Raw genomic sequence first — 27,376 nt, forward strand, 5'->3', positions numbered from 1 at the left:
GGGCAGCGTGACGTAATGCAACCTCAGCATGTCGGCGGCGATAAAAAGAAGGACTAGGCGGCGCGCCTCCCAGACGCAGAGTAGGTTGTGATTGGCTCGGGCTACGGAACCTCGGAAACCCGAATGTGAGGACCTTACAGATCCACAGCTGGCGACCCCCGCAGAAATCCGAAGCGCGGTCACAATCCAACGGCGGCGGTGGAGGAGCAGTGGCAGCAGGTAAGGAGACTCCTGAAGAGAAAGTAAAGGGATTTGGGTCCGCTGCGCTCAGTGTCGCTCCTGTGAGAGGAGAGGCTCACACCCAGCCTGTAGTGTAGGGCGAAGGGAACAATGGAAGGGGCGTCTAGTCCCTAAGCTTTGCCTCCCTCTCGGTCTGACAGTTTTTCTCCTCAGCCACAGCTGGTGACTGGAGGAATTGAGGGAAGTGAGTGTTTTCCCCCTCAGGCAACCTCTCCTTCTCCTAGGCCAGAGGCCCTAAGGGCTAGAGCCGTCGTTGAGACCGTCGGTGGTTTAGGGTGACGGGAAAATGGCGGAAAACAAAACGGTGAATTGAAGAATGCGGCGTCCCCCTGGCATTTTCTCCCGGCGACCCCCCCCCCCATATTCCTTTCACTCTCATCTCTCTCCCACCTCTCTGCCCCCCCACCCCCACCCCTTCCTCTGCTTATGGTAACCTTGGAATGCGCGAGTTATGGTGGCGTTTGCGAGGAGGTGGCACAAAATCGGGCATTTTAGGGAGTAGGGAACAGCCAGAGCCGGGGGGGGGGGGGCGCGTGTGTGCGGCAGTTGTCGCCTCCGTTAAAACACCACCATTTTGGTTCCCAGCCGTCTCCCATGTAGCGGGGCAGAGAGAGCGGGAGGAGGATGAGGGGTTGGGCAGCACGGCGTGGGTAGCAGCGGTGGCGACCGCTGCACCAAGTGAGAGGAGGGAGGAGGGGAAAGGGTATTCTTGTCTCTTCGCCTCCTGCCTTTCCACGGAGAAGGTTCTCTTGTTTGACTTAAGATCCAGTCAGATGGGTAATATATAAGAGGGCACGTCTGTGCGTTCTGCTCGAAATGATTGAAACTTGGCATGGTCACGGGAAGGAAGACTTATGCGGGAAGCTGGTTGCGTCCAAAGCTGCAATACTGCTACTTGCCAGGGCTCCTTTGTTTCCTATCTGCAAATACTACTTTCGCATTCTCTTGTTCTGCTGCCTTAAGATTTCTCTTGTACCTCTCACCCTGTTTACATCATCAAGAAGCTAGGTCCTGAGTGAGCTGTTTGGAGGAGACAGATGAGAGTAAAATGTTTTTTGTTGTTTGTTTTGTGATTTCTGCTCCCCGTACATTGATAGAAAGATGTTTACTTGAAGTGTACTTAGTGGTTAGCTCCATTCAATCAGGATGTAAGATACACTCTTGAGAATGTTGAGAAGCCCAGCTATCTATTGGCTATTGAATACTTAACACACTGCTGTACTCATACCTCATTTATTATTGATCTTATTTCAGCGTCCTATATGGGAAAAGGTGCTCCAGTTTATTTATTGGGTATTCATACAGTATAATACTTCCCACAGTAGTTACACTATGTGTTAAAATTTTTACACTTCTTTGAGCACTAGTGCAGATTTGTCTCTATCGATTGGGCAAGGATAAAGCTTGCCCTTGGTTGGTTGTCTTTCACTTTACAAAATAAGGTATCACAAAATAAGTGATTTTTTAAATGTGCTTTAGAGAAAGAAGATTTTGGTTTAATGAAGTGGTCGAATTTCAATTGTAATAATGTTGCTAATATCGTAGTAGGTAGTTATTTCTGTTGGAATCCCTCCGGATGCTTTTTAGATGAACAGATTTGAGCATTTGAGCCGTTCTTTACCTCACTCTGCACGTTAAAGTGTAAAGAAAATTTTTAAGTTGTGTAAGAGATTTGGTTGAAAATGTTTTAAAATGTCTAATTTTGAATGTATGTTTACAATAGGTAAAGAGAACGCTTTTCCAAAGAAAATAACAGTTCAGAAGGAAAAATAACAAAAACAAATTGCTGCAGATTTTATTTTACAATATGTAAGAAAATCTACAATTTCTTCAAGACAGTCATATTAAGGTGATTAACAATTTAATGTTTTATCTTATTTAATAATTAAACAAAATTAAGTGTTTAAAACATTTTAAGGCATTTGTAGTTGTTCTATTAGTTATGTGATAAAGAAAACAATACTCTAAAGTTGATAAAGTACACGGTTTTAAATGTTAAAATAAGTCCTTATGACATTTTGATATATCTCTGTGAACATATGGATAGTTTATCATGAACTCTCTTGCCTCTGATGACTTCATTTTGGAGACAGAAAACAATGATATTTGAAAAATACAGAAGAGTTTCTAAAAATTTGTAATTTTGTTCATACATAAAGTGATTTTGTCCAATCAATTGATACACAGAAATGACACCTACTACTGTAGGATTTTTATCTGCACCATTCAGATGTTATACTCTTCTGCCTCCTACAGAACTTTAAGGCAAGGAAAAAAATCTTAGTAATCTCCTTACTTAAGGATAGATTAAGTTGCTTTACATGGCAGCCTTCTAAAACTTCAATGATAATCTCATCTTTTGTGCAGTATAGCCTAATTTATTAAACACTCCTAAATAAAAATGAGACAAATGTTTTATAAAATTGGCAGATTACTTTGGTTGATATACTTAGAATCTTATGTTTGAATGGGAAATACACCTATGTAATTGTAAGAAATAATGTTTAGTGACAGCATCCGACTTTAGGTTCCATGCTGTCTGTGGATCCTAAATATAGGATACATCACTTGAAGTGAAATAGATTGAATCCTTGCTTTCAAAACTAACATGAAGCTAACATGACTTTATTAATCACTAATCACTAACAACTAAAAAAAATCAGTTGTACAATTACAAGTAAATGATATTCTGAAAGGAACAATTTGCTAAATGTTTATATGTGATTGATCTTATCTCTACCATATTTAGGAAGCAGTCATGTTTCCATGAGTCCTCAAAACTATGTGACAAGAGAATGTAGTAGAGTGAGGCCAGAAGTCCTTACTGGCTCAAAGAACTCCAGGGAAACTGGGATAGAACATTTTACATTATAAGTAGAACCCCAGGAGCCAGAGGTGGAACACAAGTTTATCTGCAGAGCTCCGCTGCAGGGCTGATCTGGGTCTGGAAGAAATGGATGAGAGCCACTGGATGAAATTCACTAATACTAGACACCTGAGTCCTCTAGTAATGTATAAATATCCCAACTATTGTTTGTTGTCATCTTGTTCTTTTTCTTCTCTTATAACCTACATTTTAACTGGAACGTCAGTGCTACAGTTTTGTTCTTTTGCTTGCTTCTATCACTTCCCCTGTGGCTCCTCACCTTTACTGTGTCTTATTATCCATTTGATTTATTTCCTTTAATTTAGCCCTTCTTTTACTTATGTTTTTCACATAAAGCATCTAATTGAGGTTTATGGTTTGTTTTCTTTTCTTTTGTAATGAGATTTGCATACCTGGTTCTGAGGCATACTTTCCATTGCATTTTTTTTTTTCTCAGAACAACTGACTTTGGCCTAAACATATTTAAACTATTTTAAAACCATTTCTTTTACAGAGACTTGTGAATGAACTTTGCTAAGTATGGATTCAGGTGGTGGAAGTCTTGGATTGCACACATCAGACTGTAGAATGGCCCATACCATGATTATGCAGGATTTTGGTAAAGCATTTTCTTTGTTATATTTTTTTTCTTTTTAAAATCAGAGCATATTAAATGTCAAAACTATGTTGAGGAAGGGGAGAATTTATGAAAAGTTGTTCTTTTGCTAGGAAAATCCATTTGTAGGGCTCATTTTCTTAAAGTAAAGCTATGTGTCAGTAGTCTGCTTAAAGTCATTCTTAAAATTTTGTGGGAAGGTTGAGGTAAGGAAACTTGGAATATAGTAATAATATGGCATTGAAAATGAAAAAATTCAGCTTACATAATTAACCACATTAGTTCTTGAATATAGGGAATTTTAAATTGGTTTTCTAAAATACATTTTAAATTGCTTTTGTTAATAAAACTGGTAAAGGAACTACTTTAATCATTTCAAAGAAGTTAGATGCTTATATTGTGATATAGGAAAGTCATGCATTAGGTGGTTAATTATATTCTGATGCAATATCTTCAGAAAGTTGTTTCTAATAGCATTACATTTTTCTTTTTTTAAAAAAGAAAAGATTCTCTGCTTTTGTGGCCAGGTTTTTCAGTAGCCTTTTAACAGTAGTTATTTTCATGAAGATGTTAAAACTGTATAACAGTCAACAAAGAAATTGAATTTGGGTAGGGTCAGTCTGAATTATAGAAGAGATTGAGGTATCTGAACTTTTAGAGGCAAGGATAGAGTGGTAAGAATTGAGGAAAAGTGGAGTGAGGGTAGAAAAAACAAATAGTAAATTGGGATAAACAAAAAACACAAGGTATTGTGGAATTGTCAAAGGGGATATTAGGGATGGAGGATTACAACTAGTGATACTTTTCTCAATTAAGAAAATGTTACTACTGTTTTCACATTAATGTGGTTGAATATGTTATTTTCTCCACTGTTGTAAAGCCCACAATGTTAAGAATCAGAAGAACTGGATTCTAGTCTTGGCTGTCCTATTAAGTATCTGTGTAAACTTGGGCAAATTACTTAATTTAGATTTGTGTAGGGATTGGAATAGATAACATTTAAGGTCTTCTCCAGTTCTGATTCAATGACACTTCTGTCTGATGAATAAAGATGTGGTGCACAGATCAAGATTGAATATGGTTGAGATCAAGATGACAATATAGTCAATTGATGAAGTAGAAAGCAGTCATTGATTTATTCTGCTAAGTGAATCAGAAGTCAATTGTGTTGATTATGAATGACTTACAAGTGATTTGGGTGTAAAAAGTACAGGAATAAATTCTACAAGAAGGACAAAGAATTCAAGAGTAAAGCTTTCACAACGAATGTTGTAAATTCTTTGCTTAGAGGTAGTTTTTAAAATACTGGAACACTTGAACTTCAGTATGTTAATAAGTTTTGGTTGAAATGTCACCTTTAATTTTTTGCCTTTTAAAAATAAGATATCTTATGAGGCACCTGGGCGGCTCAGTCAGTTAAGCCTCTGACTTCAGCTCAAGTCATGATCTCACGGTCTGTGAGTTCAAGCCCCGCATGAGGCTCTGTGCTGACAGCTTGGAACCTGGAGCCTGGAACCCGCTTCAGATTCTGTCTCCCGCTCTCTCTGCTCCTCCCCCACTCTCACTCTGTCTCTCTCTCTCTCTCAAAAATAAATAAACCTTTAAAATTTTTAAAAATAAGATACCTTAGAAATGGAAAAAATACAGTATTGTCTCCATATGATACAAAATTTAACCCACCCTGTAGCATTTGGTGAACTTCCAGACCCCCTTCACTCCTGAAGAAGTTGCGTATTAGCAAGTAAAGCCTGATTACTTTCAAAGATTGGGGAAAAAATGTCCATTTACTGCTGGTGAATATTTCCTTGATGCTCCTCTTACCTTCTTTTTCCTTGTTCTTCTTCAGTGTTTTAAGGTTTAATCAACCCCTTATTACATCTAATACTTTACTTCCTTTTAGTTGGTAGGGAAGTAGAACATGCATGTTGAAATACATTATGTACATCCTTTTTTTTCTTATTGAGTTAATAATCCATATATTATACAGCCTACCCATTTTAAAGAATACAATTCAGTGGTTTTATTATACTCACAGAGTTGTACAAACATCACCACTACCTAATTTTAGAACATTTTGTCATTGAAGAAATAAAACCTAATACTCATTAGCAGTCACCCCCTACACTGCTCCAGACCTAGGCAACCACTAATATTTCTATGGATTTACCTATTCCAGACATTTCACATAAATTGAATCATACCATATGTGGCCTTTTGTGTCTGGCTTCTTTCACTTAGCCTGGTTTTCAAGTTTCATCCATGTTGTAGCCTGTATCAGTTTCTCTTCAAATTGGGGCGCCTGGGTGGCTCAGTCGGTTAAGCGTCCGACGTCGGCTCAGGTCATGATCTTGCAGTTTGTGGGTTCGAGCCCCACATCAGGCTCTGTGCTGACAGCTCGGAGCCTGGAACCTGCTTCGGATTCTGTGTCTCCCTCTCTCTCTGCCCCTCCCCCGCTTGTGCTCTCTCTCTGTCCCTCAAAAATGAATAAATGTAAAAAAAAATTTAAATTTCTGTCAACATAGAAACTTAGATATTTGGAATCCCTAAAATTAATGATCTTTGTGAAACAGAGTTAGCATACACAAGTAGAGCTAGTCAAGTAAATATACTGTGTCAGAGGATCTCTAAATTCTATAATGTTCTTGGTCGGGATGGGCTGGCTATTATATTAAGAACCTGAAACATTAATTCAGAAACTTAGTAGGCCAGTTTCTTTTGAAGGATATTTGAGATTTTTAAATTTACAACACGGTTTGTATAACTTTGCTTGTGTCTCGGTACAATGGTTCTCTTTGGAATCTGTTTCATTGAATTTAATAGTTAAGATTTTATTGATGCAAAAAGTATGTTGGTTGCTCAGTGATTTAAATAGCAAAACAGCCTTCCATAGTGGCCCAAGACAGACCCACCAAATACCAAATTTTATGCTATACCTCTGGTGAAGTTTCAGGTATTCACATTTAAATGAAATAACTTTAGGGGCGCCTGGGTGGCGCAGTCGGTTAAGCGCCCGACTTCAGCCAGGTCACGATCTCGCGGCCTGTGAGTTCGAGCCCCGCGTCAGGCTCTGTGCTGACAGCTCAGAGCCTGGAGCCTGTTTCCGATTCCGTGTCTCCCTCTCTCTCTGCCCCTCCCCCGTTCATGCTCTGTCTCTCTCTGTCCCAAAAATAAATAAAAAACGTTGGAAAAAAAAAATTTTTATAAATGAAATAACTTTAGTGAAATGGGAAATTCTTGAAATGATGACTTATTTCTTATTGTTATTTGGTTACCTAATTGATTTCACACTTTTTAAATGATGATTTCTTACCATTTATAATTTGTTACCTAGTGAGATACATTTTTAATACCATTTAATGCTGCTTACTAAATGCTTTAAAATTTAATTGAGTGACTTTGTGATAGATCTTTTTGCTCTCTCTCTCTCAAACTGTTCCTTTAATAGTGACTCACTTGGTTAACTCTATAAATCTCTTAAAAACAGTATATAGAGTAAATAAACTCTATTCTCCTCCTGTAGACAGGTAGAAAACAGCCAGTCTAGAGTTAAACAATAACAATAAGTTCAGTCCTCAGCTTGAACCTTGGGCAAGTTTATTTAATTTCTCTAAACCATAGTTCTTTCATATTTAAAAAGGAGATAATAATACATCATACAGTTGTTCTGAGGCTTAAATGAGATAATATTTGTAAAAATATTAGTAGGTTGCTTGATGCATAGTCAGGAAGCAATAAATACAGCTAGTGCGTAGTTAAATAAGTGACTTTGTTTAGAAATTTAATGAGATCTAACTAAGCAGATGAGAGGAAAATTAAGCAGATGAGCTTAACTAAGCTCATGAGATCTAACTAAGCAGATGAGCTGATGAGAGGAAAAAGCAAAATTTAATAGGGGACATCTTGGCTCTTGGTCTGAGTAATATGTCAGCACCCTGTGGGAAACTTGTCAATTCTTGGTCTAGGATCCTTGATATTATTATTTAGTTCAGTGTGAACAAGCATATTTGGATTTATTTTAATGTTTACATCTGGTTTATTTTGACCTGTAAGTTCCTACTAGAGTAGAGGCTAGAATCCTCCCAGTCAGGTTAATCTGAACCCAGGCCAGCATTTGGTGTTATTCTATCTTTCCATCATTCCCTAGTGTGTACTCTCAGGAACCAAACTAACCTCCAGAATTTTCCATATTTTAAGTCTGATTTGTGGAAGGATTTTATAAAATATTAATTTTATTATTTATATACATAGAACTCCAATACTATGAATTTTATAGGCTTAACATTTAATTTTTCCTTGCTAAAAACCACATTTCTGGTCTGGTTGAATGTTCGATTTGAACCTCCACCAACTCCCCATCTCCAAAATGGCTGGTGGAGTAACCAGTGAATAGAAAGTACTTGTTTTATACATACTCCCTTTGCTTACCAGATTTTCAAGATTGAAGCTCTCTCCTTTTGGGGTAATATGGTGGTTTAGGTAAAGTTTGAGAATATTGAGGACAGCACAGAGGGGTAGAAAGGAAGATAATCCTGAAAGGTAGTTTTCCTTTCTCACTTTATCTTTTGATAGTGTACTGGTTTCCATCTTAACTTGTTAACTAACTTCCATAATGAATTGGTTAATAATAGTGAACACTGTATAGCACTCTTTCAGGTATGACTTTATAGAAAGTGATCATTATGTGGAGAAGGCTTTGTATTAGATTATTTAATGTAGATAATTTTGTTATAACCTGGACTATAAACTCTATTAATTTGTTTCCTGTACACTTCAGTAAGGCAAAACTTAAGAGTTCTTCATGAAGTGATTTTATACTTTTATAATATTTATAAAGAAGGTAGGAGTTGGTGCTCAAGAAAAACATTGTTTAAAGCTTTGTTCCTTCAGACTTACTGGTTTAGAATTTAGTGAAATTTAGAGTCCCTATGTATGAATTTTATCAAACCAAATCTTTGTCTACAATGAGTTGGGTTTTCCCCCCCAAATCAGGTGTTAAAAGATGCTTTCCACTTTTGAATATAGTAATTCTTATAAGATAAAGAATTTTAGGGACTTTTATGCTTCTAATGCATATTTTATAATGTATTAAGCTTGCCATATTTTACAAACTTAATTTAACATATTAGTACGCATTTATGTTTGTGTGTCCTTCTTATTTTGATTTTAATTTTGTTGAAATACTATACTTACAAGAAGTAGAAAATATAGTACATAGAGTCCCATGTAGCTTGTACTCCTCCTCTTGGAATGGTGACATCTTATATAACTGTACTATAGTATCAAAAGTAGGAAGTTAACATTGGTGCATTACTGTTAACTAGACTAAAGACCTTCTGAAGTTATCACCATTATTTTTACATATATTTGTGTAAGTGTATATAGTTCTGTGTAGTTTTACCCTATATATAGATTTTTGTAAACACCACCACAATAAAGATCTAGAACTATTCCATTACCATATATATGCTATGCCAATATATTTACACACACCCTCACCTTTGGCAACTGTGAATCTGTTGTCTATCTCTATAATTTGTAATTTTGAGAATGTTACATTAATGATTCCATTTATACATTATATAATATCATAATCTTTAGTAATTTGCTTTAATTTTCCGGAGATTCATTCAGGTGTTGAATGTATCAATAGTCTGTCACCTTTTTTATTGCTGAGTAGTATTCCATGATAGAGATGTGCCAGAGTTGGTTTTACCAACCATTTATCTGCTGGAAGTACAATTGGGTTGTTTTCTATTTTTTTGCAACTATGTGTAATAGCCACAATGACCTGTTATGAATTTTTATCTGCAGTTTTTTGTGTAAACATATGTTTTAATATCTCTAGGGAAAATGCCCTAGAGTGTAAATGTTGGGTTTTATGGTAAATACATGTTCAGTTTTTTAAGAAACTGCCATATATTTTCCAGAGTGGTTGCTACCATTTTACATTTCTGCCAGCAATGTATGAGAGATCGTTTCTTTGTATCCTGACCAACCTGTGGTGTTATTGTTCATTTATGTTAGCTGTTCTAATGTAGTGATATCTCATTGTGGCTTTTACGTTTTACTTGAAAATAAAGTGCATTGTTTTTAAGCTCTTAATTTAGATTTTACTAATATTGTTTTCACCTACCTCCACCCCAATTCCTGGTTGGTGATGTTTTGTGTTTTTGTTTTTATTTTTTTTATTTTTATGTAAGCTCTACACCCAATATGGGGCTTGAACTCACAGCCCCCAAGATGAAGAGTCACATGCTTTACCAACTGAGCCAGCCAGATGCGCCTGGTGATGGTTTTTATTGCATTTAAATTGTCAGTGATTTTTAAGATGATAGTTTGCACGGACTACTTCATATTTTGAAAATGTTTTAAGTCATCTGATATATTAAATATAGTACTTTTAATTAATAAAATAACTTTACTTTTTTTGGATAATTGTTTGTATTATAGTGGCTGGAATGGCTGGTACTGCGCATATCGATGGAGACCATATTGTTGTTTCGGTTCCTGAGGCTGTATTAGTTTCTGATGTTGTCACAGATGATGGGATAACTCTTGATCATGGCCTTGCAGCTGAAGTTGTCCATGGGCCTGATATCATCACTGAGACTGATGTAGTAACAGAAGGGGTAATTGTTCCTGAAGCTGTACTTGAAGCTGATGTTGCTATTGAAGAAGATTTAGAGGAAGATGATAGTGATCATATCTTGACTTCTGAGCTAATTACAGAAACCGTTAGAGTACCTGAGCAGGTTTTTGTGACTGACCTTGTTACTGGTCCTGATGGACACTTAGAACATGTGGTCCAAGATTGTGTTTCAGGAGTTGACTCTCCCACAATGGTATCAGAGGAGGTTCTTGTAACTAATTCAGATACAGAAACTGTGATTCAAGCAGCTGGTGGTGTTCCTGGTTCTTCAGTTACTATTAAAACCGAAGATGATGATGATGATGATGATGATGTCAAGAGCACTTCTGAAGACTACTTAATGATATCTTGTAAGTGAAACAAAAGTACATAATTACTTGGGAGATTTATTTATATATAACCTGGAAAGGTTTTCTGGGATGGGGGATCTAGTCAATAAAAGATACGAGGATAATCATTTTGCAAAATATTTTTTTACAAAGCTGTATTGTTGAGATGCTTTTTGAACTTGCTCATATTTTTAATTTACTCAATTAAAGTTCATACTACAATTAGGTAAATTAATGTAATTTATTAATACATTAGCACCAAGAGGAAGGTTCAATAAGAACATTAACTGATAAAATTTTTAATGGTAAATATGCATATTTCAAAATAGGAAGTTTATTTTATGCAACCACTGCTTGCTTTTTAATGTGGTAGGTACTGGAGTTGTGAGTTAAGTTTTGCTTAGGAATTTAAGTATAATATATCAAGGAATGTGTAATTAATTTTTATCAAATACTTGAAAAGGAAATCTTAAACTCAGATTGTATTCTGCAGTTCTCCCTGTGTTTATTTTTTGTCTAAATATGCGTGTGTATATTCTGTGCAAAAAATACCTTGATGTGTTTATTTCAGATTGCTTTATGATGTCTTTAAGACATTCTGTCTGAAGGAGGAAGATAGAAATATCTTGTTCTCATTTTAAGTGGTGGGTTTGCCTGAACAGCAACAATAATAAAAATCTCATGATGAGTTATTGATGGAGCTTGAGGAAGAAGTAGGTCTGTTCTTTATGCAATTTGGAGGGATCATGTTGGAAGTAATAAAAATTAGATAAAGTTCACTTTTTCATGGTGGATTTTTCTTTTCTTTTTAAAATAAAAAAGGACTGATTGGGAAGTGCATCAACAAGTAGAGTAATGTGTATGTGTGCATGAAGTGATGATATGTTATATGTATCAGTGAATTTAAAACTAAAAACAAATTAGATTTAATTTGTAAATATGATTCTGAAGTATAGCATGTTAACTTTTTCCCTCTACAACCACTTTTGGAGGTGAATATTTACATTGTTTTTAAGGGAATGATTTAAGTCACTAAAAGACTGTGCAAACTGTTATTACCTCTTTTTAAATTGATGTCCATTACTAAAGCAATTCCATATTTATATCTTAACCTGATGTTTAAACAAAAAACAACTATGGTTATGATTATATAAAATAGTGTGACAAAAGTTGGTAGCCTTTCTAGTACCAAAATAATATTGTGCCTTTAAAAGAGTACTTGTAAGTGTGCCTGGGTCGCTCAGTCAGTTAAGTGCCCAACTCTTGATTTCAGCTCAGGTCATGATCTCACAGTTCATAGGATCATGCCCCATGTTGGGCTCTGCGCTGACAGCATAGAGTCTGCTTAGGATTCTCTCTCTCTCTCTCTCTCTCTCTCTCTCTCTCTTTCTCTCTCTCTCTGCCCCTCCCCTGCTCTCTCTCTCTCTCCAAATAAGTAAACAAACATTTTAAAAGAGAGTACTTGTCAAATCAAACTCTGATATTAAAATAGTTTAAAATTTAGACATTATATGTTTCGTGAATTGTCATACCTTAACATGTCTTCTATGATTTGATTCTGCAAAAGTGTTTTTTGAAAGAGTTTCTAGAATATCTTAATTCACAGTATTTATTTTTATATTGCCCTATATGTCGAATGCAAAGGACTTCTGTCTTTCTACTCTAATAGGAGTAAACTGAAGATTATAAAGAACATTGTATTGCTCAAATACTGGGATTGCTGTGGGATCATTTTAGGGGAAATTTAGTCTGAGAATTAATTAACTAACTCCTTAATCATTAGTAAGGACAACAACAACAAACTTGAGCAGTTTTTTTTTATTGTGGAACATGGAATATACAAAAATTAAATATTTTTTTATATCACCCATTTTCCTACCACCCAGATCTTTGACCATTTTTATAATGATTATTTTACTCAAATTGGAACTAGTTGCTCTTTCTTACCATTTTCATTTGTTTTATTTTATTCTCTTTTGATTTAGTTTTTCCCTTTTTTCCATTCATCTCTTAATCTTCACTTCATTTTCTTTACCTCTTGGTTTCTCTTGGCCTTTGAATCTTATAGGAGTGAAGAGAATAAATTGCCTTAAAGGCCTCAGTGTTAATTTAAAAAGTCCTCTTCTCTGTTTTTCTTTCCAAGATAGAGATTTTCAAAATGTTTAAGAGATAAAGTTGAGGACTTAAAACAGACCTTTGTCTTATTTCTGAGTCCCTTAATATTACTATAAGGAACTCTTACCATAGCTAAGTTTTAGAGATAGGGAATTTGTTTTGTCTCATATCTGAGGTGCATCTGAGCTTTTTCCCCTTTTAAGCCAAACATCACAAATTGTTTATCTTAACAATGGCTCTCCCACTTGTGCTAAGTAACTTGTAAAGTAATGTAGAGTAACTATATCTGTTTAAAATTATCCTAGGTGTGCTCTTTAAAAATAACTAACATCCATAATATCTTTATAAAGGCTTCACTGGAAGAAGGAAGTTCCATTAAATAATGAACCAACATAATGCTTTCAAATTGTTTTTTACCTATAAAATCAGTTTATAGTAAAATCTTGGATTGCAAGTAACTTGTTTTGCAAGTGTTCTGCCAGGGGAGCAAACATTTCTAATAAATTTTAACTTGATAAACAAGCAATGTCTTGCAATATGAGTAGTACGTGTTGCTGAATGTCACATGATCACAACTGAGCCAGTGGTTCTTGAAATTCGCTTTGATATGTGATTACTTTGGATTACAAGCATGTTTCTAGAATGAATTATGCTCCCAAACCAAGGTTTTACTGTATATTTCTTTTGGGAACATAATCTTGTAAAAAGCAAAATGTCTTGGTACAGTCATTATGGGAGATGTCATCAAACCTCACCAATTTCAAGGGTAAAAAAGAAAAGTTAACCCCTTTGTGTTTTTTTAACATAACAACTTTATTGAGATATGATTCACATGCCATAAAGTTCACCATTTAAGGTGTGCAGTGATTTTTAGTATATTCCACAGCATTGTATAAACATCACCACAATCAATTTTACAATTTTTTCTTCACTCCAAAAAGAAACCTCATGCCCTTTAGCAGTCACCCCTCTGCCACATACCACTCCCCCTCCTCTGGCAACCACTAATCCAATTTCTGTCTGTATAGATTTACCTATTCTCAACATTTCATATAAAGGGAGTCATGTAATTTGTGGCCTTTTGTGTCTGGCTTCTTTCATTTAACATAATCTTTCAAGGATCATTCATATTGTAGCATGTGTCAGTACTTCATTCCTTTTCATTACTAATATTTAATTATAAGGATAAACATTTTAGTTACCCATCAGTTGATAAACATACGGTGTTTCTACTTTTTGGTTATTATCAATAATGCTGCTATGAAGATTCATGTACAAGATTTTGTGCAGACATGCTTTCAGATCTCTTGGGTATACAATTGGGACTGGAACACCTTTGTAATCTAAATGTTAGTAACTTGTGTTTGTTTTAGTGCTGTGAAATACAGATTCTTTACATATTGCCTGATCTAATCTCTGTAGTACATCAATATACTCTATACTGATAATAACATATCCATAATATAATTTTGGTAGATGTAACATAAAAGGGGTGCAGTAAAAAGCCTACTTAGCTTTTAAAAGGAATGTTATATTGAATTTTTAATCAAATTGTGCTATTGAGTTCTATAAAGGAATATCAAACATTAGCAGACTTACCAACAATGCATCTTACTGTTTTATGTTACATTTAGCACCAGTAGAATTCTGTGATGTGGATAATATTACTTGCTATTACCGTCTGGAATGTCCTGTGGGTTAAGAAACAACACTGTGGGACTTGGATATTGCAAGCCTTAATTTGGGGTATTTTTAGTATTTGCATTAAGAGTCTTTGAGGATCCATTTCTAAAATCGCTTGATTGACCATTAAATCTTTGTTACCTTTGTACTTTCTGTAACAAAGATATAGAATAAATCTTGGTGAAGTTGATGGTTTATCTCTCAAAACTGCATACTAACATTTTAATAACTTTATAATCTTCTATAATCTTAAAATACAAAACAAGTTTGGTTACTCAATACATTTCGAAGTTGTTCATTCTGAGGAATCTAAGTAGAAAATAATGGGTACGTTAAACCATGGATGACCTTAAGGTATAAATGGAATCAGGATAGCAACAGTTATTTCAATATTTAAAGCAAAAACTATGGTACAAAATTATTGAGAAGTGACCAAAAGTGTATTTCATTTCATGAGCTTTAATTTTGCAAATTATAGTTTTAATTCAATTTGTTCCAGAAGTAGCTATGATCACTTTAAACCATTCAATGATAATAAAGCAGTATTTATCAAATGAGAGTATTTTCAGTATTTCATTTATTTACTATAAGTTATTCCAACTTAAGAAATTCATATTTTGGACACTTTTTGAGGTTTTGTATATCTTATGTCTTTATTTTCAAGAATGAGAAAACATTTTCTGAAATCTTAACTTGCCTCTTTTAATTTTTTTCTGTGATGTCATTGCTTTATTCAACATGTTTTAAAAGAGAAGCTATTATTAAATTGATAATATAAGATACTTCATCTTTTTTTTCTTTCATTTTAATCTGTCCCATTGTAAAAAAAAAAATTTCCAGGAAATGCAGTAATAGAATTAGGGGCTATGTTGGAATGAACATATTTAGTCAATTTATTTTGATTATTTAGGTCCTTTCTTTCATAGACAAACTCTTTGAACTCTTAAATAGTATGGAATAATTTATATTTAATCACAGAGTTGAAGTAGCTTTGCACTGTAAAAAGAATTTCTGAAATGTGTTTTCCACCATTTTGAAAGGCCAAAAGAATATTTTTGAATTTGTATGTATCAAATTTAAAATGGAGGTAAGGGAAATCTAGACTTCAACCCATTTAGATCTTCTTGAAATTCGTTTTTTAAGAATACTGAATTAATAATTTTTATGTCAGTTTATTCTTTTTTCAGTAGCTCTGGAATTGTTTAGATATAGTCAGAGGCTTTAGGATTTTGTGTTTCATATATGATGCTATAATATACATAATAGGTAGAAGCAGATTTTCAATTAGATTATATTTCAGTTATTATAGGTATAGCATTGAAATAAAAAATGGTAGTCATATAATATTTGAAGGAATATATTAATATTTATGATTAAAGAACAAAGTTTATTGATATGTACTTATCGCATAGTTTGTGCATAGTATTCATGTGAAAATAAATGTTATTCTTAACCGGCTGAGCCACCCAGGTGCCCCCTAAAATAAATATTATTCTTAAAGACTATAGAGAATAAAAATTTTATGTATACTTAAAATGTTAAGTAATACTCTCAAATATTGTTGCTTTACCTTTCTATATGATTTTGAAGTCTAGCATATGTTTGTAAATATAGAAGTATACAAAATTTCTGGTTTGAAGTTGTCTTCCATTTACTCAACAGAAATTAAGAGTATTAAGATAATTGTTTTTATAATTTCTGAAAAGGCCTTTTTATAAAATCATTCAGGTGATGTTTCCTCTTTTCTCAGTTCTAAATTCTAAATTTCATATGCTGATTGGTTTTGAAAATACTGCTAATTTAGTTTGGGAATTGTTTATGTGAGCTTATTTTATGAGTACTATGTATTTTTATGTTCTGATTTTTTCTGTTATTAGTTTTGGTGTTAGGATTTAACTTAAAATGTTGAATGTAATGGAAGATTATTTAATCGTTTTTAATTAAGGCTCTGTGGTTGTTATTTCATATATATAAATTAAAATCTCTGAATAAATTTTTTCTGTAGTTACAATTGTGTAGTATATCTGATGTTGTATATTGTTTTTTCATGAAACAAAGCACTTTCAGTAGTTGCATAATAGGTCATAAAGTGAATACAGTGGATAGGTGATCGACACATTTCATGTTGCTCTTATGACATCCACTAAATGTCAGTTATACTTTTTGTCTAAAATAGTTTCTTCTTTATATTTTACAGTGGATGATGTTGGGGAAAAATTAGAGCATATGGGGAACACACCATTAAAAATTGGCAGTGATGGTTCACAGGAAGATGTTAAAGAAGATGGATTTGGTTCAGAAGTAATAAAAGTGTATATATTTAAAGCTGAGGCTGAAGATGATGTTGAAATAGGTACAAAGACTAATTTTAATTTATTGCTATAATAGTTATGAATGAAAACTTATTTTCTGGTGACTATTCTAAAATTGTCTTTAAAGTGAAGATTTTTAAATTTTTATTTACTTTTTTTAATTTTTGAGAGAGAGGCACAGAGTGCAAGCAAGGGAGGGGCAGCGAGAGGGTGACACAGAAGCTGAAGCAAGCTCCAGGCTCTGAGCTGTCAGCACAGAACCCAGTGCGGGGCTTGAACTCACTAACCGCAAGATCATGACCTGAGCCAAAGTCAGACACCTAACTGACTGAGCCACCCAGGCGCCCCATAAACTGCAGATTTTTTTAATGTTTATTTATTTTTGAGAGAGATAGACGGAGCACAAGAGGGGAAGGGGCAGAGAGGAAGACACAGAATCCAAAACGCTCCAGGCTCTGAGCTGTCAACACAGAGCCCGGAGCTCGAACCCATGAGCTGTGAAATCATGATCTGAGGCAAAGTCGGATGCTTAACGACTGAGCCACCCCAGCACCCCAGTGCAGATTTTTATAGACTTCTTTGGGGATGGAATATTAAAAAATTGTATGTGAATAAGCAGGAATGCAGAATATATCATTCTTGGATTCTTTCAACATAAGTAGAATGTTATGGTTGGGATTATCAAAACAAATGAGTGGAGAGGCTTTGATTTAGAGTAGGAAGTTATAATGAGTATTTAAGGGCAGGTTTAGAGGCAGGCTGCTTGGATTTTAATCCTAGTTCTGCCATTTAGCTGAATGGTTATTGGTGAGTTACTTAACCTTTTTCTGCCTCAGTTTCCTCATCCATGAAATGGCCATGATGATAGTAACTACCTCATAGGGCTATTGTGAAGACTAAATGGGTAAAATACATATTAAAGACTTCTATAGTGCTTTGTATATAAGTGTGATGTAAATGTTAACATTTGTTGTTATTTCCCAGTGGTTACTGAAAATTCAGAGTGTATTTTATATGAAAATTCTCTTGACACTTAGACATTTATATTGGAATATTTTGGGGAATATTTTTCCAAAGGAAAATATTTCTTATATATCTTCCTTATTGACTTAGGGAATTATTTCATGATATTTCTTTATATTGATATGTGATTTAATTTTTAAGGTGGAACAGAAATTGTCACAGAGAGTGAGTACACCAGTGGACATTCTGTAGCTGGAGTGCTTGACCAGAGTCGAATGCAGCGGGAGAAGATGGTTTACATGGCAGTTAAAGATTCTTCTCAAGAAGAAGATGATATTAGTAAGAAAAAGGGGCACTGTAGTGACTTATCAGTAGCCATCATGCGTTTTTTTAAAAAAAATAAGCGATTTCAGAGATGCACTATATAGGAGCAAAGTTCAATAAAATAAGTCAGACCTTTGCTGTAATTAATTTAAAAGAAAAGAGTCCTTTTGACCATTCATGCATACATGTATTATTCAAATCAGCAAACATGAAATACTATGTCTCATACTAGGGATACAGAGATAAACAACATAGGGTTCCTGACTTCATTAGAGCCCACAAATACATAGGTAATTATTGGGCATCTATTTTGTCTGTGTTACTGGATATGTTGCATAAATATTTAATACTCACAACTCGTCTCCGAGGTAGGTGGTATTATCTTTGTTTTATGGGAGGAAAAAAGTGCTCAGGGAACTTAAGTAATTGCCCAAGATCATTATAATATTAAGGGAAGAATGTACAATTTCAACTCTTAGCTATCTAACTCTACTGCCAGTGTTCTTTCCACATGGCAGTGAACACCGTTGGCCTCTCTGGATTTAGCAGTGGAAAGGCTAACTGGTTGTTCTCCTTCTGTCACTGAAGGATTAGATGAGTAAGTATTCTCCCAAGTAAGTTAAGCTCCCAGGATCTTTATTTATTATGCCTTTGATGGTCTCCAAGTAGTTGCTGCTTAAGGTTTCTTGGGGCTGAGTACCATAGGGTGAAAATAACTCCTCAGGTTTCCTTTCCCGCCCATTTCCTTATGAGGGCATGTTACACTCTGCCTACTTTCTTCTCACTTCAGTGTAGGAATGCAGCCCTTCAAGATGGCTTTTTCTGTCTTCTTTCCATGCTGAGACAAAACTATTTTGTTTTGCCCTAGAAGGGCAAAAGCCTCCACTTGAGTGCATTACCTAGATAACACTCAGCTTTTCCTAGACTGTGCTCTGACCTCCACGCCTCAGATTTCCTTCCTTAGAAGCCATGGGAAGCTGAATTCCAATCCCAAACATGAATAATACACCATAGTTGATAATCTAAAAACAAGTAAGTCTAGAGGATTTGATTGGAGAGGAAAAGTGTTAAATGAAGTAATTTCTATTTGGTCTTTAAATTCTTTATTATTATTTTTTACTCATTGGTCAGTAAAGGGGCACAATAAAAGTTGGGAGACTGAACCTTAAGTTAACTGATGCCAGAATTCCTTGTCTAAGTGGAAAGCTTAGACCAGTGTCTCTCGTTAATTGAACGAAGGGAAACTTGGGAGAAAAGGGACACTTTTTTCTCACATTTTTTCCACATTTCTTCCATAGTGAATAGAAGCTCCCAATATGTGAATCAAAGGAAAAGCATAAATTCAAAGCCAATTTTTTACCTAACAGCTTAAACCAAAATGATTATGTCACATAAAATATACTTAATGACTCTCTAGGTTTATATTTTTTTACTCCGATACTATATTTTTAAAAAGTGAGTCTCACTTAATGCTTTTTTTCTCAGTAGAGTCTCTGAAAATCCTGCCTGTTAAAGGATGTCCACATATTCACGAAGACCACTTTATATATACATTATGTTTTATATATACATATATATGACTTTGATTATTTTTATTTAAATTTTTTTCAATTACTAGTATTTTTGACTACTTTTCAATGCGTGTACAGAACTGCATTTAAGTTATAGTATATGGGGTAGCAAGGACCACTTTCTAGTATTGATTCTATGGGAAATGCTTTCTGAGTTCTAAAGATCAATCAAGCACAATTACGGACTACAGCATTTTTTACAAGTTCGTAATGCCCAATGGACTATAAAATTAGTCAATATATTCCAAGCGCAAATGTTTTATATAATCTAAAAGTCATTTTCATAGGATAGGTTCTAAGAGGAGAATAAGAGTTTTAATAAATGATTGTCTCCTAGAGGCACTCGTCTCCAAAGTGCCTAATGTAATTTTAAAATTAACAAAATTGAAATCTTGACAGTTGGAAAAATTTTAATTGTTTGGAATTTTTTTACCCATTTATTAAATATTTGGGGTTATAAACAAGCAATTATTTCTAAAATTTAGGTTGCGCTGAAATAGCAGATGAAGTTTACATGGAAGTCATTGTAGGGGAAGAGGAAGGAACTTCTCTCCCTGAGACTCAGCTTGAGGACTCTGATGTTAATAAAACAATTGTCCCTGTTGTCTGGGCTGCGGCATATGGTAGGACACTGGCATTTTTTCACCTGCTAAGTACATAACATATCTATTTGATCAGCCTTTAGGTCATTAAATATGCTGTGCTAATGGCCCTCATGAGTTGACTAATATAAAATGTTTTGCTGTGGACTGATTAATCTCTAGTTACATACGTGATTTTCCTACCATATATCTTGTGTTATTTAAAATGAGCCTTGCTTAATGCATTATTGTTTTTCAGTAGGCTTTATTCAAAATCCTACCTGTATAAGTGAGTGTCATAGTTTTATTTTTCTAAAATAGGAATATCCTTTGAAAATTGATCCTTCCCCTTTTTCAAAAACTTATTTCATGTATTAACACCACAAATAAGAATTGGGGGGTTTGAAAAGAAAAAGGAAACCAGGTGTGCTCTTCTAGAAAGTATCTAATGGAAGGTAAATTGATCTAATGGAAGGTAAATTTATCAGGGTTTTTTTTTTTTTTTCTTTCTATGTAACCTCATTCCTACTTAATTTAGAAGATGGTCCAGGTATACTCTTTATTTTGAAAAGTTTTGGTGTTCAAATGCATTATCTTATCTCAGTTTTTCCAAAGGTTCATTCATTCAACAGTCATTTATTGAACATCTTCAATTTTGAGTGTATTCTGCAGAAATATATACTCAATTTTTATTTTAAAAATAAGATTGTTCTAGATTTTAACAGTTCCAAGGATGCTAACAGTAGCCCTTATTTTCAGTGCATGAAATTATATCTAATCTATGGGAGTGGAAGAACTCAACAACAAAAAAGTTTAATCCAAGGAACAATGGTCAAAGTAAGAGTTTTGTAGATTAAGATGTGATCCACTAGTAATCATTATACTCAGCCTATCAGTTTTTAATTAGCCTTTTTTTTTTTTTTTAGGAGATGAAAGAAGAGTTTCCCGGAGGTATGAAGATTGTCAAGCATCAGGTAAGAGAGCATTACATGTGACATGTAAGTTAAATAGCCAGTTTTATATAGTGTTTGGAAAATAACCAGTTACTGGTTTGTGTGTATGGACACATAGGTTAGACTCTTACTTGCCTGGTCATATCTTATCTAGTTAGTCACATAAGAGTTTTTCTCTTTGGGGAATTGATTAATTTAGGTACAAACGTAATGCATGTTATTCTGCAAGTGCAGTTCATTTTAGCTTTATCTCAAGATACAGATGTTGGGCAACTTACAATATGAATCATAAAAGGCTGCTATGGAGAAAATTATAAAATAGAAATTATTTTATTTTATTTGTTTTTTTAAATGTAATTTTTTTTATTTATTTAAAAATTTTTAAATTTTATTTAAATCCAAGTTAGTTACCATATAATGTAATAACGATTTCAGGAGTAGAATTTAATGATTCATCACTCACATAAACCTCCCAGTGTTCATCCCAACAAATGCCCTCCTTAATGCCCATTACCCATTTAGCCCATCCTCCCACCCAACAGCTCTCTAGCAACCCTCAGTTTGTTCTCTGTATTAAAGTCTCTTATAGTTTACCTCCCTCTCTCTTTTTATCTTATTTTTTCCTTTCCCCTTTGTCCACCTGTTTTGTTTCTTAAATACACATATGAGTGAAATCACATGATATTTATCTTTCTCTGATTTTACTTAGCATAATACATTCGAGTTCCATCCATGTTGTTGCAAATGGCAAGATTTCATCCTCTTTGATTGCTGCTGGGTAATATTCCATTGTATATATATATATACCACATCTTCTTTATCCATTCATCACTCAGTGGATATTTGGGCTCTTTTCATAATTTGGCTATTGTTGGTAGTGCTGCTATAAACATTGGGGTACATGAGCCCCTTCAAATCAGCATTTTTGTATCCTTTGGATACATACCTAGTAGTGCAATTTCTGGGTCATGGGTTAGTTCTCTTTTTACTTTTTTGAGGAACTTCCATACTGTTTTTCAGAATGGTTGCACCAGTTTGCATTCTCACTAAGTGTTCCCGTATCTCCGCATCCTGGCCAACATCTGTTGTTTCCTGTGTTGTTAATTTTAGCCATTCTGACAAGTGTGAGGTGATACCTCATTGTGGTTTTGATTTGTGTTTCCCTAATAATAAATGATGTTGAGCATCTTTTCATGTGTCTGTTAGCCATCTGGATGTCTTCTTTGGAAAAGTGTGTTCATGTCTTTTGCCCATTTCTTCACTGGATTGTTTTTTGGGTGTCGAGTTTGATAGGTTCTTTATAGATTTTGGATACTAACCCTTTTTCTGATATGTCATTTGCAAATATTTTCTCCCATTCCGTCAGTTGCCTTTTTGTTTTGTTGATTGTTTCCTTTGCTGTGCAGAAGCTTTTTATCTTGATGAGGTCCCAATAGTTGATTTTTGCTTCTGTTTTGTTTCCCTTGCCTCCAGAGACATGTCTAGTAAAAAGTTGCTGCAGCCAAGGTTAAAATAGAAATTATTTTAAAGTAAAAATTCTCCTTGATACCAATTGCTTGTTAATGTCTTCCTTGGGGCAGAACTATTTTCTTTTTTTAAGTTTTTTTTTTGTTTATTCGTTCATTTTCAGAGAGAGGGAGAGGGTCGGGGGGCGGGCAGGGTGAGAAAATCCCAAATAGGTTCCGCGTTGTCAGCGCAGAGCCTGACATCATCAGCCTTCATTGGTGAGAAATTGATCTGATGCCAATATTTTGTTTGGGTCATAAAATTCATTGTCTCATGTTACATTCACCTTATTAGTTTATTCTGTTAGGATGAATAAATTGAGATAGTTTAAAGTTAATTTCACATGATATTTAAAGTGTTTTTAGTTGTGTGTGTGTGTGTGTGTGTGTGTGTGTAAGGGTATAAAAGAAAGAATATGGGTATACTTTGTGAATTTAGTACCGCAATGGTAACTTAATGCCATGTCATCTCTAGTAATTCATCTAACCAAAACCAAAAAGTATAAATATTATGTAATTTAATAGTGTATCATTTTTTTTCAGGAAATACTTTGGACTCAACATTAGAAAGCAGAAGTAGTACAGCAACACAGTACCTTCAAATTTGTGATAGCATTAATACAAATAAAGTACTTAAACAAAAAGCCAAGAAGAGGAGAAGGGGAGAAACCAGGCAGTGGCAAACAGGTAAAAATACTAATACTTTATGAATATTATAATGATTTGAAACGTGGAAACATTTTTTGATAAACAAAGGAAAAGGAGTCCATTGTTACAGAATAGTCCTATTCCCATATACCTGTTTGCATTTGATTTAAATAGTTGGTTTTTTTTTAAGTGCTTGACATTTAGTAAAACTACACTTGTATGCTCTTTACCCAAATGTTGTTTTCAAAGAGAATTTTCAGGTTGGTTTCACAGAGGTTGCCTATTTCTGGTTTACAAAATGTATATAACATTTTGACAGGTGAATGGTCTATACTATGGTGATGCTCATTACTTTTTAATGAGGTATTTTATCACAAATCACTTTTAATGTGCATTTTATTCTACAGGATTTTATTCTACTAGTATAGTTCTCACATTGTGAATGTCAGCTAATTTTGGCACCTTTGTTGTAAAACCCTTTAAAACAATCTGGCCAACTGTTATAACTTCCTTTTTTTTTATCTAGCTGTTATAATAGGCCCTGATGGACAGCCCCTGACAGTATACCCTTGCCATATTTGCACAAAAAAGTTTAAATCCAGGGGATTCTTGAAAAGACACATGAAGAATCATCCTGATCATTTGATGAGAAAAAAATACCAGTGTACAGATTGTGACTTCACAACTAACAAGAAAGTGAGTTTCCATAACCACCTGGAAAGCCATAAGCTTATAAACAAAGTTGACAAAACCCATGAATTTACAGAATACACACGAAGATACAGAGAGGCTAGTCCACTGAGTTCAAATAAACTTATATTAAGAGACAAGGAGCCGAAGATGCACAAGTGCAAATACTGTGACTATGAAACTGCAGAACAAGGACTGTTAAACAGACATTTACTGGCTGTTCATAGCAAAAATTTTCCTCATGTTTGTGTTGAGTGTGGTAAGGGCTTTCGACATCCTTCTGAACTCAAGAAACACATGAGAACCCATACTGGTGAGAAGCCATATCAGTGTCAGTATTGTGTCTTCAGGTGTGCAGATCAGTCAAATCTGAAAACTCACATTAAATCTAAACATGGTAACAATTTGCCATATAAATGTGAGCATTGTCCTCAAGCATTTGGTGATGAGAGGGAGCTTCAACGCCATCTGGATTTGTTTCAAGGACATAAGACACACCAGTGTCCTCATTGTGACCATAAGAGCACCAACTCAAGTGACCTTAAGCGGCACATCATATCTGTCCATACTAAGGATTTTCCTCACAAATGTGAGGTCTGTGAAAAAGGTTTCCATCGTCCTTCTGAGCTCAAAAAGCATAGTGATATCCATAAGGGTAGGAAGATTCATCAGTGTAGGCACTGTGACTTTAAAACATCAGATCCATTTATTCTTAGTGGTCATATCCTTTCAGTTCATACTAAGGATCAGTCATTGAAGTGTAAAAGGTGCAAGAGAGGGTTCAGGCAACAAAATGAACTCAAAAAACATATGAAGACCCACACTGGAAGGAAGATTTACCAATGTGAGTATTGCGAATACAGCACTACAGATGCATCGGGCTTTAAACGACATGTGATATCAATACATACAAAAGACTATCCACACAGGTGTGAATTCTGCAAGAAGGGATTCCGAAGACCATCAGAAAAAAATCAACATATTATGAGGCACCACAAGGAGGCTCTTATGTAATAAGATCAATATAAAGAAAATATGATACACTACATGGGATGAAAATTTCACGAACTGTTTCATCTAGTTCCAAAGCTTGATAGTAAATCATAACTTTACATTCTTTGTATTAGAGATCTTGAAATATTTGAAATGACAGGGGATCTTATACCCCTTTGAAAATTACTTAAAGAATTTAAGAAGCACCATAGAATGGTTGCAGAAAAACTCTTAAGTGTCTATTTAATAGTATTATATGCATAAACTACAGAAGGGAAGAGCAAAGACAATGACTTTATTGGCTGATCATACTAGAGATCAATATTTCTGAAAAGATCATACATAATTGAGTTTAACAATGCTTTTCTATGGCAAGCAAGCCTCACTTTTATGTGATTTTAGAAATGAAGTGGGGAAATAAAATTTAGTCATGCATCAGTCACTTAGTCATTGGGCCTTTTTTATGGTACCTGAAAATTGAATTCCAGAAATGGCAAAAGTTTTATGTATCCATTAAAAGAAATTCCACTGGAAAACAGCTTATATTAATTCAGTACTATTAAAAAGAATTTCAGAGCTGCTAAGATTTTACCACAGGATAGGATGTTTAAAATATAGCATTCTTTCCTGAAGTCTAAAGTGAAGTTTAGGATTACAGTTCCCTTTTTTCTGATGTTCAGGTTGATTTTTCAGTATGGCATATATGACAAAAGTATGTTTGAGTCAAATGTGGCTTTCTAAAACAGATGCAACAGTAGTGTTGCAAATAAAGTTAGCACTATATTTCTTAATGATCTAAAGTTTAAACTGGGAGAACAGTTTTCTTAAATACTATGTTTAAAAGTTTCTTTTTAGGGCAGTCTTAGCAAGTATGATTGTTCTATTTGTACTTGCTCTAATGTTTAAAGGTGCAATTTTATGCTATTATTGGAAATTTTGATTTTTTTAAATCTATATACCATATTGTTAACATGAATTTTCAATATGATGCAGTATATATGCAGTATTTAACAAAACACCATGCTGCCAGTAGAGTTTGGAGGTGGATATTCAGTTTACAGTGTATAAACTTAAAATATGCATCCCTTTAACAATGCTTTGTGTTAGCATGCTGCAAATCAAAATGGCGCTTAATATAAAAAGCTGGTTTAGGGAAATTTAATGAAAATCCTGTTCATAAATGTAATGCATATGATGTGTACTTTTAAGTTATAGTTGCTTCATGTTTACACTCAGCTGTTCAACGTAATTTTACTTTATGCTATATTGTGACTTTGTGTTTTAAATAATGTTCATCTTTCTGTTTTTGCACCAGATAAGGATCTGTTCCTTGAGAATAAATTTTTTATCTTTCTTAACTTCAGAATATTAAATTTGGAAAATCTAAAATAGTGTGTTATGTGGCTGTAAATGATGTACACGCTGTAAAATAAGATTGTCATTGTTATGTGGGATTATTATTTCTAAATGTTACTCATTGAAATGAGCATACAATAAAAAGCATTTATTGCACTTCAGGGTTTTATGAATTTATTTAAAGTATGTTGTAATGTTCACTCTTTATTAAAAGACTTTTTACTTAAAATTGTTATAGGTAATTTGGTCCATAATGTAATGTCTAATAGATTTTGTGCATTAAAAACAACACGAGCTAGGAACTTAGATAATTATGATGACTATGGCATGATTACTCCTTAAAAATGTATATTTCTGCTAAAACCATGATGAAATGCTATAAAGGTATTCATCTTAAGACTTGAGATTAGAGAAAACTGTGAAAATTCCTAACCTGCTTAAGTAACACAATCCTGAGAAAAGAATTTAACTATGTTCCAAATAGACCAATATACATTCAAAAGGAAAAGCATTAAATCAAGTATTTGGGAAAGATTTTTGCAAATGACACTTAACCTGCTATATTTAAAGCAGTCAACATTTAATAGAATTCATGTACCTAGATATATAGCCCTATTGCTTAAAACTGTCAACTGGGTTAATTATTCTTTAATGATCACTAACAGAAAAAGAAGAAATCATTTAGTCATTACATGTTAGACCAGTGCTTTTTAAGCTTTAATTTTTATGGGGTTCACCTAGGGATCTTGTTAAAATACATGTTCTGATTTAGTAGGTGTGGGATGGGACATACAATTCTGCATTTCTAGTAAGCTCCCATGTGTTACCACCATAGGATTAATAATGTGGTAGACAAAATCCTCCAGTGTAATTCTGGTATGCTTTGGCAAATTTGCTTAAATAGATAGCTGTGCATGAGTGGATAGAGGCAATCTGTACTGAAGACATGGCTTTTCAGCTGAGACATGAGTGACAAGAAGGA

The 27,376-nt window shown here is 34.2% G+C and overlaps 1 protein-coding gene across 8 annotated transcripts; it reads left to right on the plus strand.

The window, feature by feature from the left end:
* ZNF711 (zinc finger protein 711) lies at positions 1–26,281 on the plus strand. Of its 8 annotated transcripts, none has more exons than XM_058712826.1 (12): positions 1–219; positions 1,964–2,089; positions 2,990–3,252; positions 3,621–3,725; positions 10,173–10,721; positions 16,696–16,851; positions 17,975–18,112; positions 20,154–20,291; positions 21,009–21,086; positions 21,176–21,223; positions 23,251–23,394; positions 23,882–26,281. In XM_058712826.1, exons 4-12 carry the CDS (start codon positions 3,647–3,649, stop codon positions 25,057–25,059), a joined length of 2,508 nt encoding a protein of 835 aa, XP_058568809.1. In that variant the 5' UTR covers positions 1–219; positions 1,964–2,089; positions 2,990–3,252; positions 3,621–3,646; the 3' UTR covers positions 25,060–26,281. The 8 variants fall into 8 exon arrangements, with proteins under 8 accessions (XP_058568809.1, XP_058568808.1, XP_058568810.1 ...); XM_058712825.1 differs by having other exon boundaries at positions 2,990–3,247; XM_058712827.1 differs by lacking the exon at positions 2,990–3,252.
* Positions 26,282–27,376: the final 1,095 nt, after the last annotated feature.

Source organism: Neofelis nebulosa, chromosome X, assembly GCF_028018385.1.
Source record: "Neofelis nebulosa isolate mNeoNeb1 chromosome X, mNeoNeb1.pri, whole genome shotgun sequence".
NCBI lineage: Eukaryota > Metazoa > Chordata > Mammalia > Carnivora > Felidae > Neofelis > Neofelis nebulosa.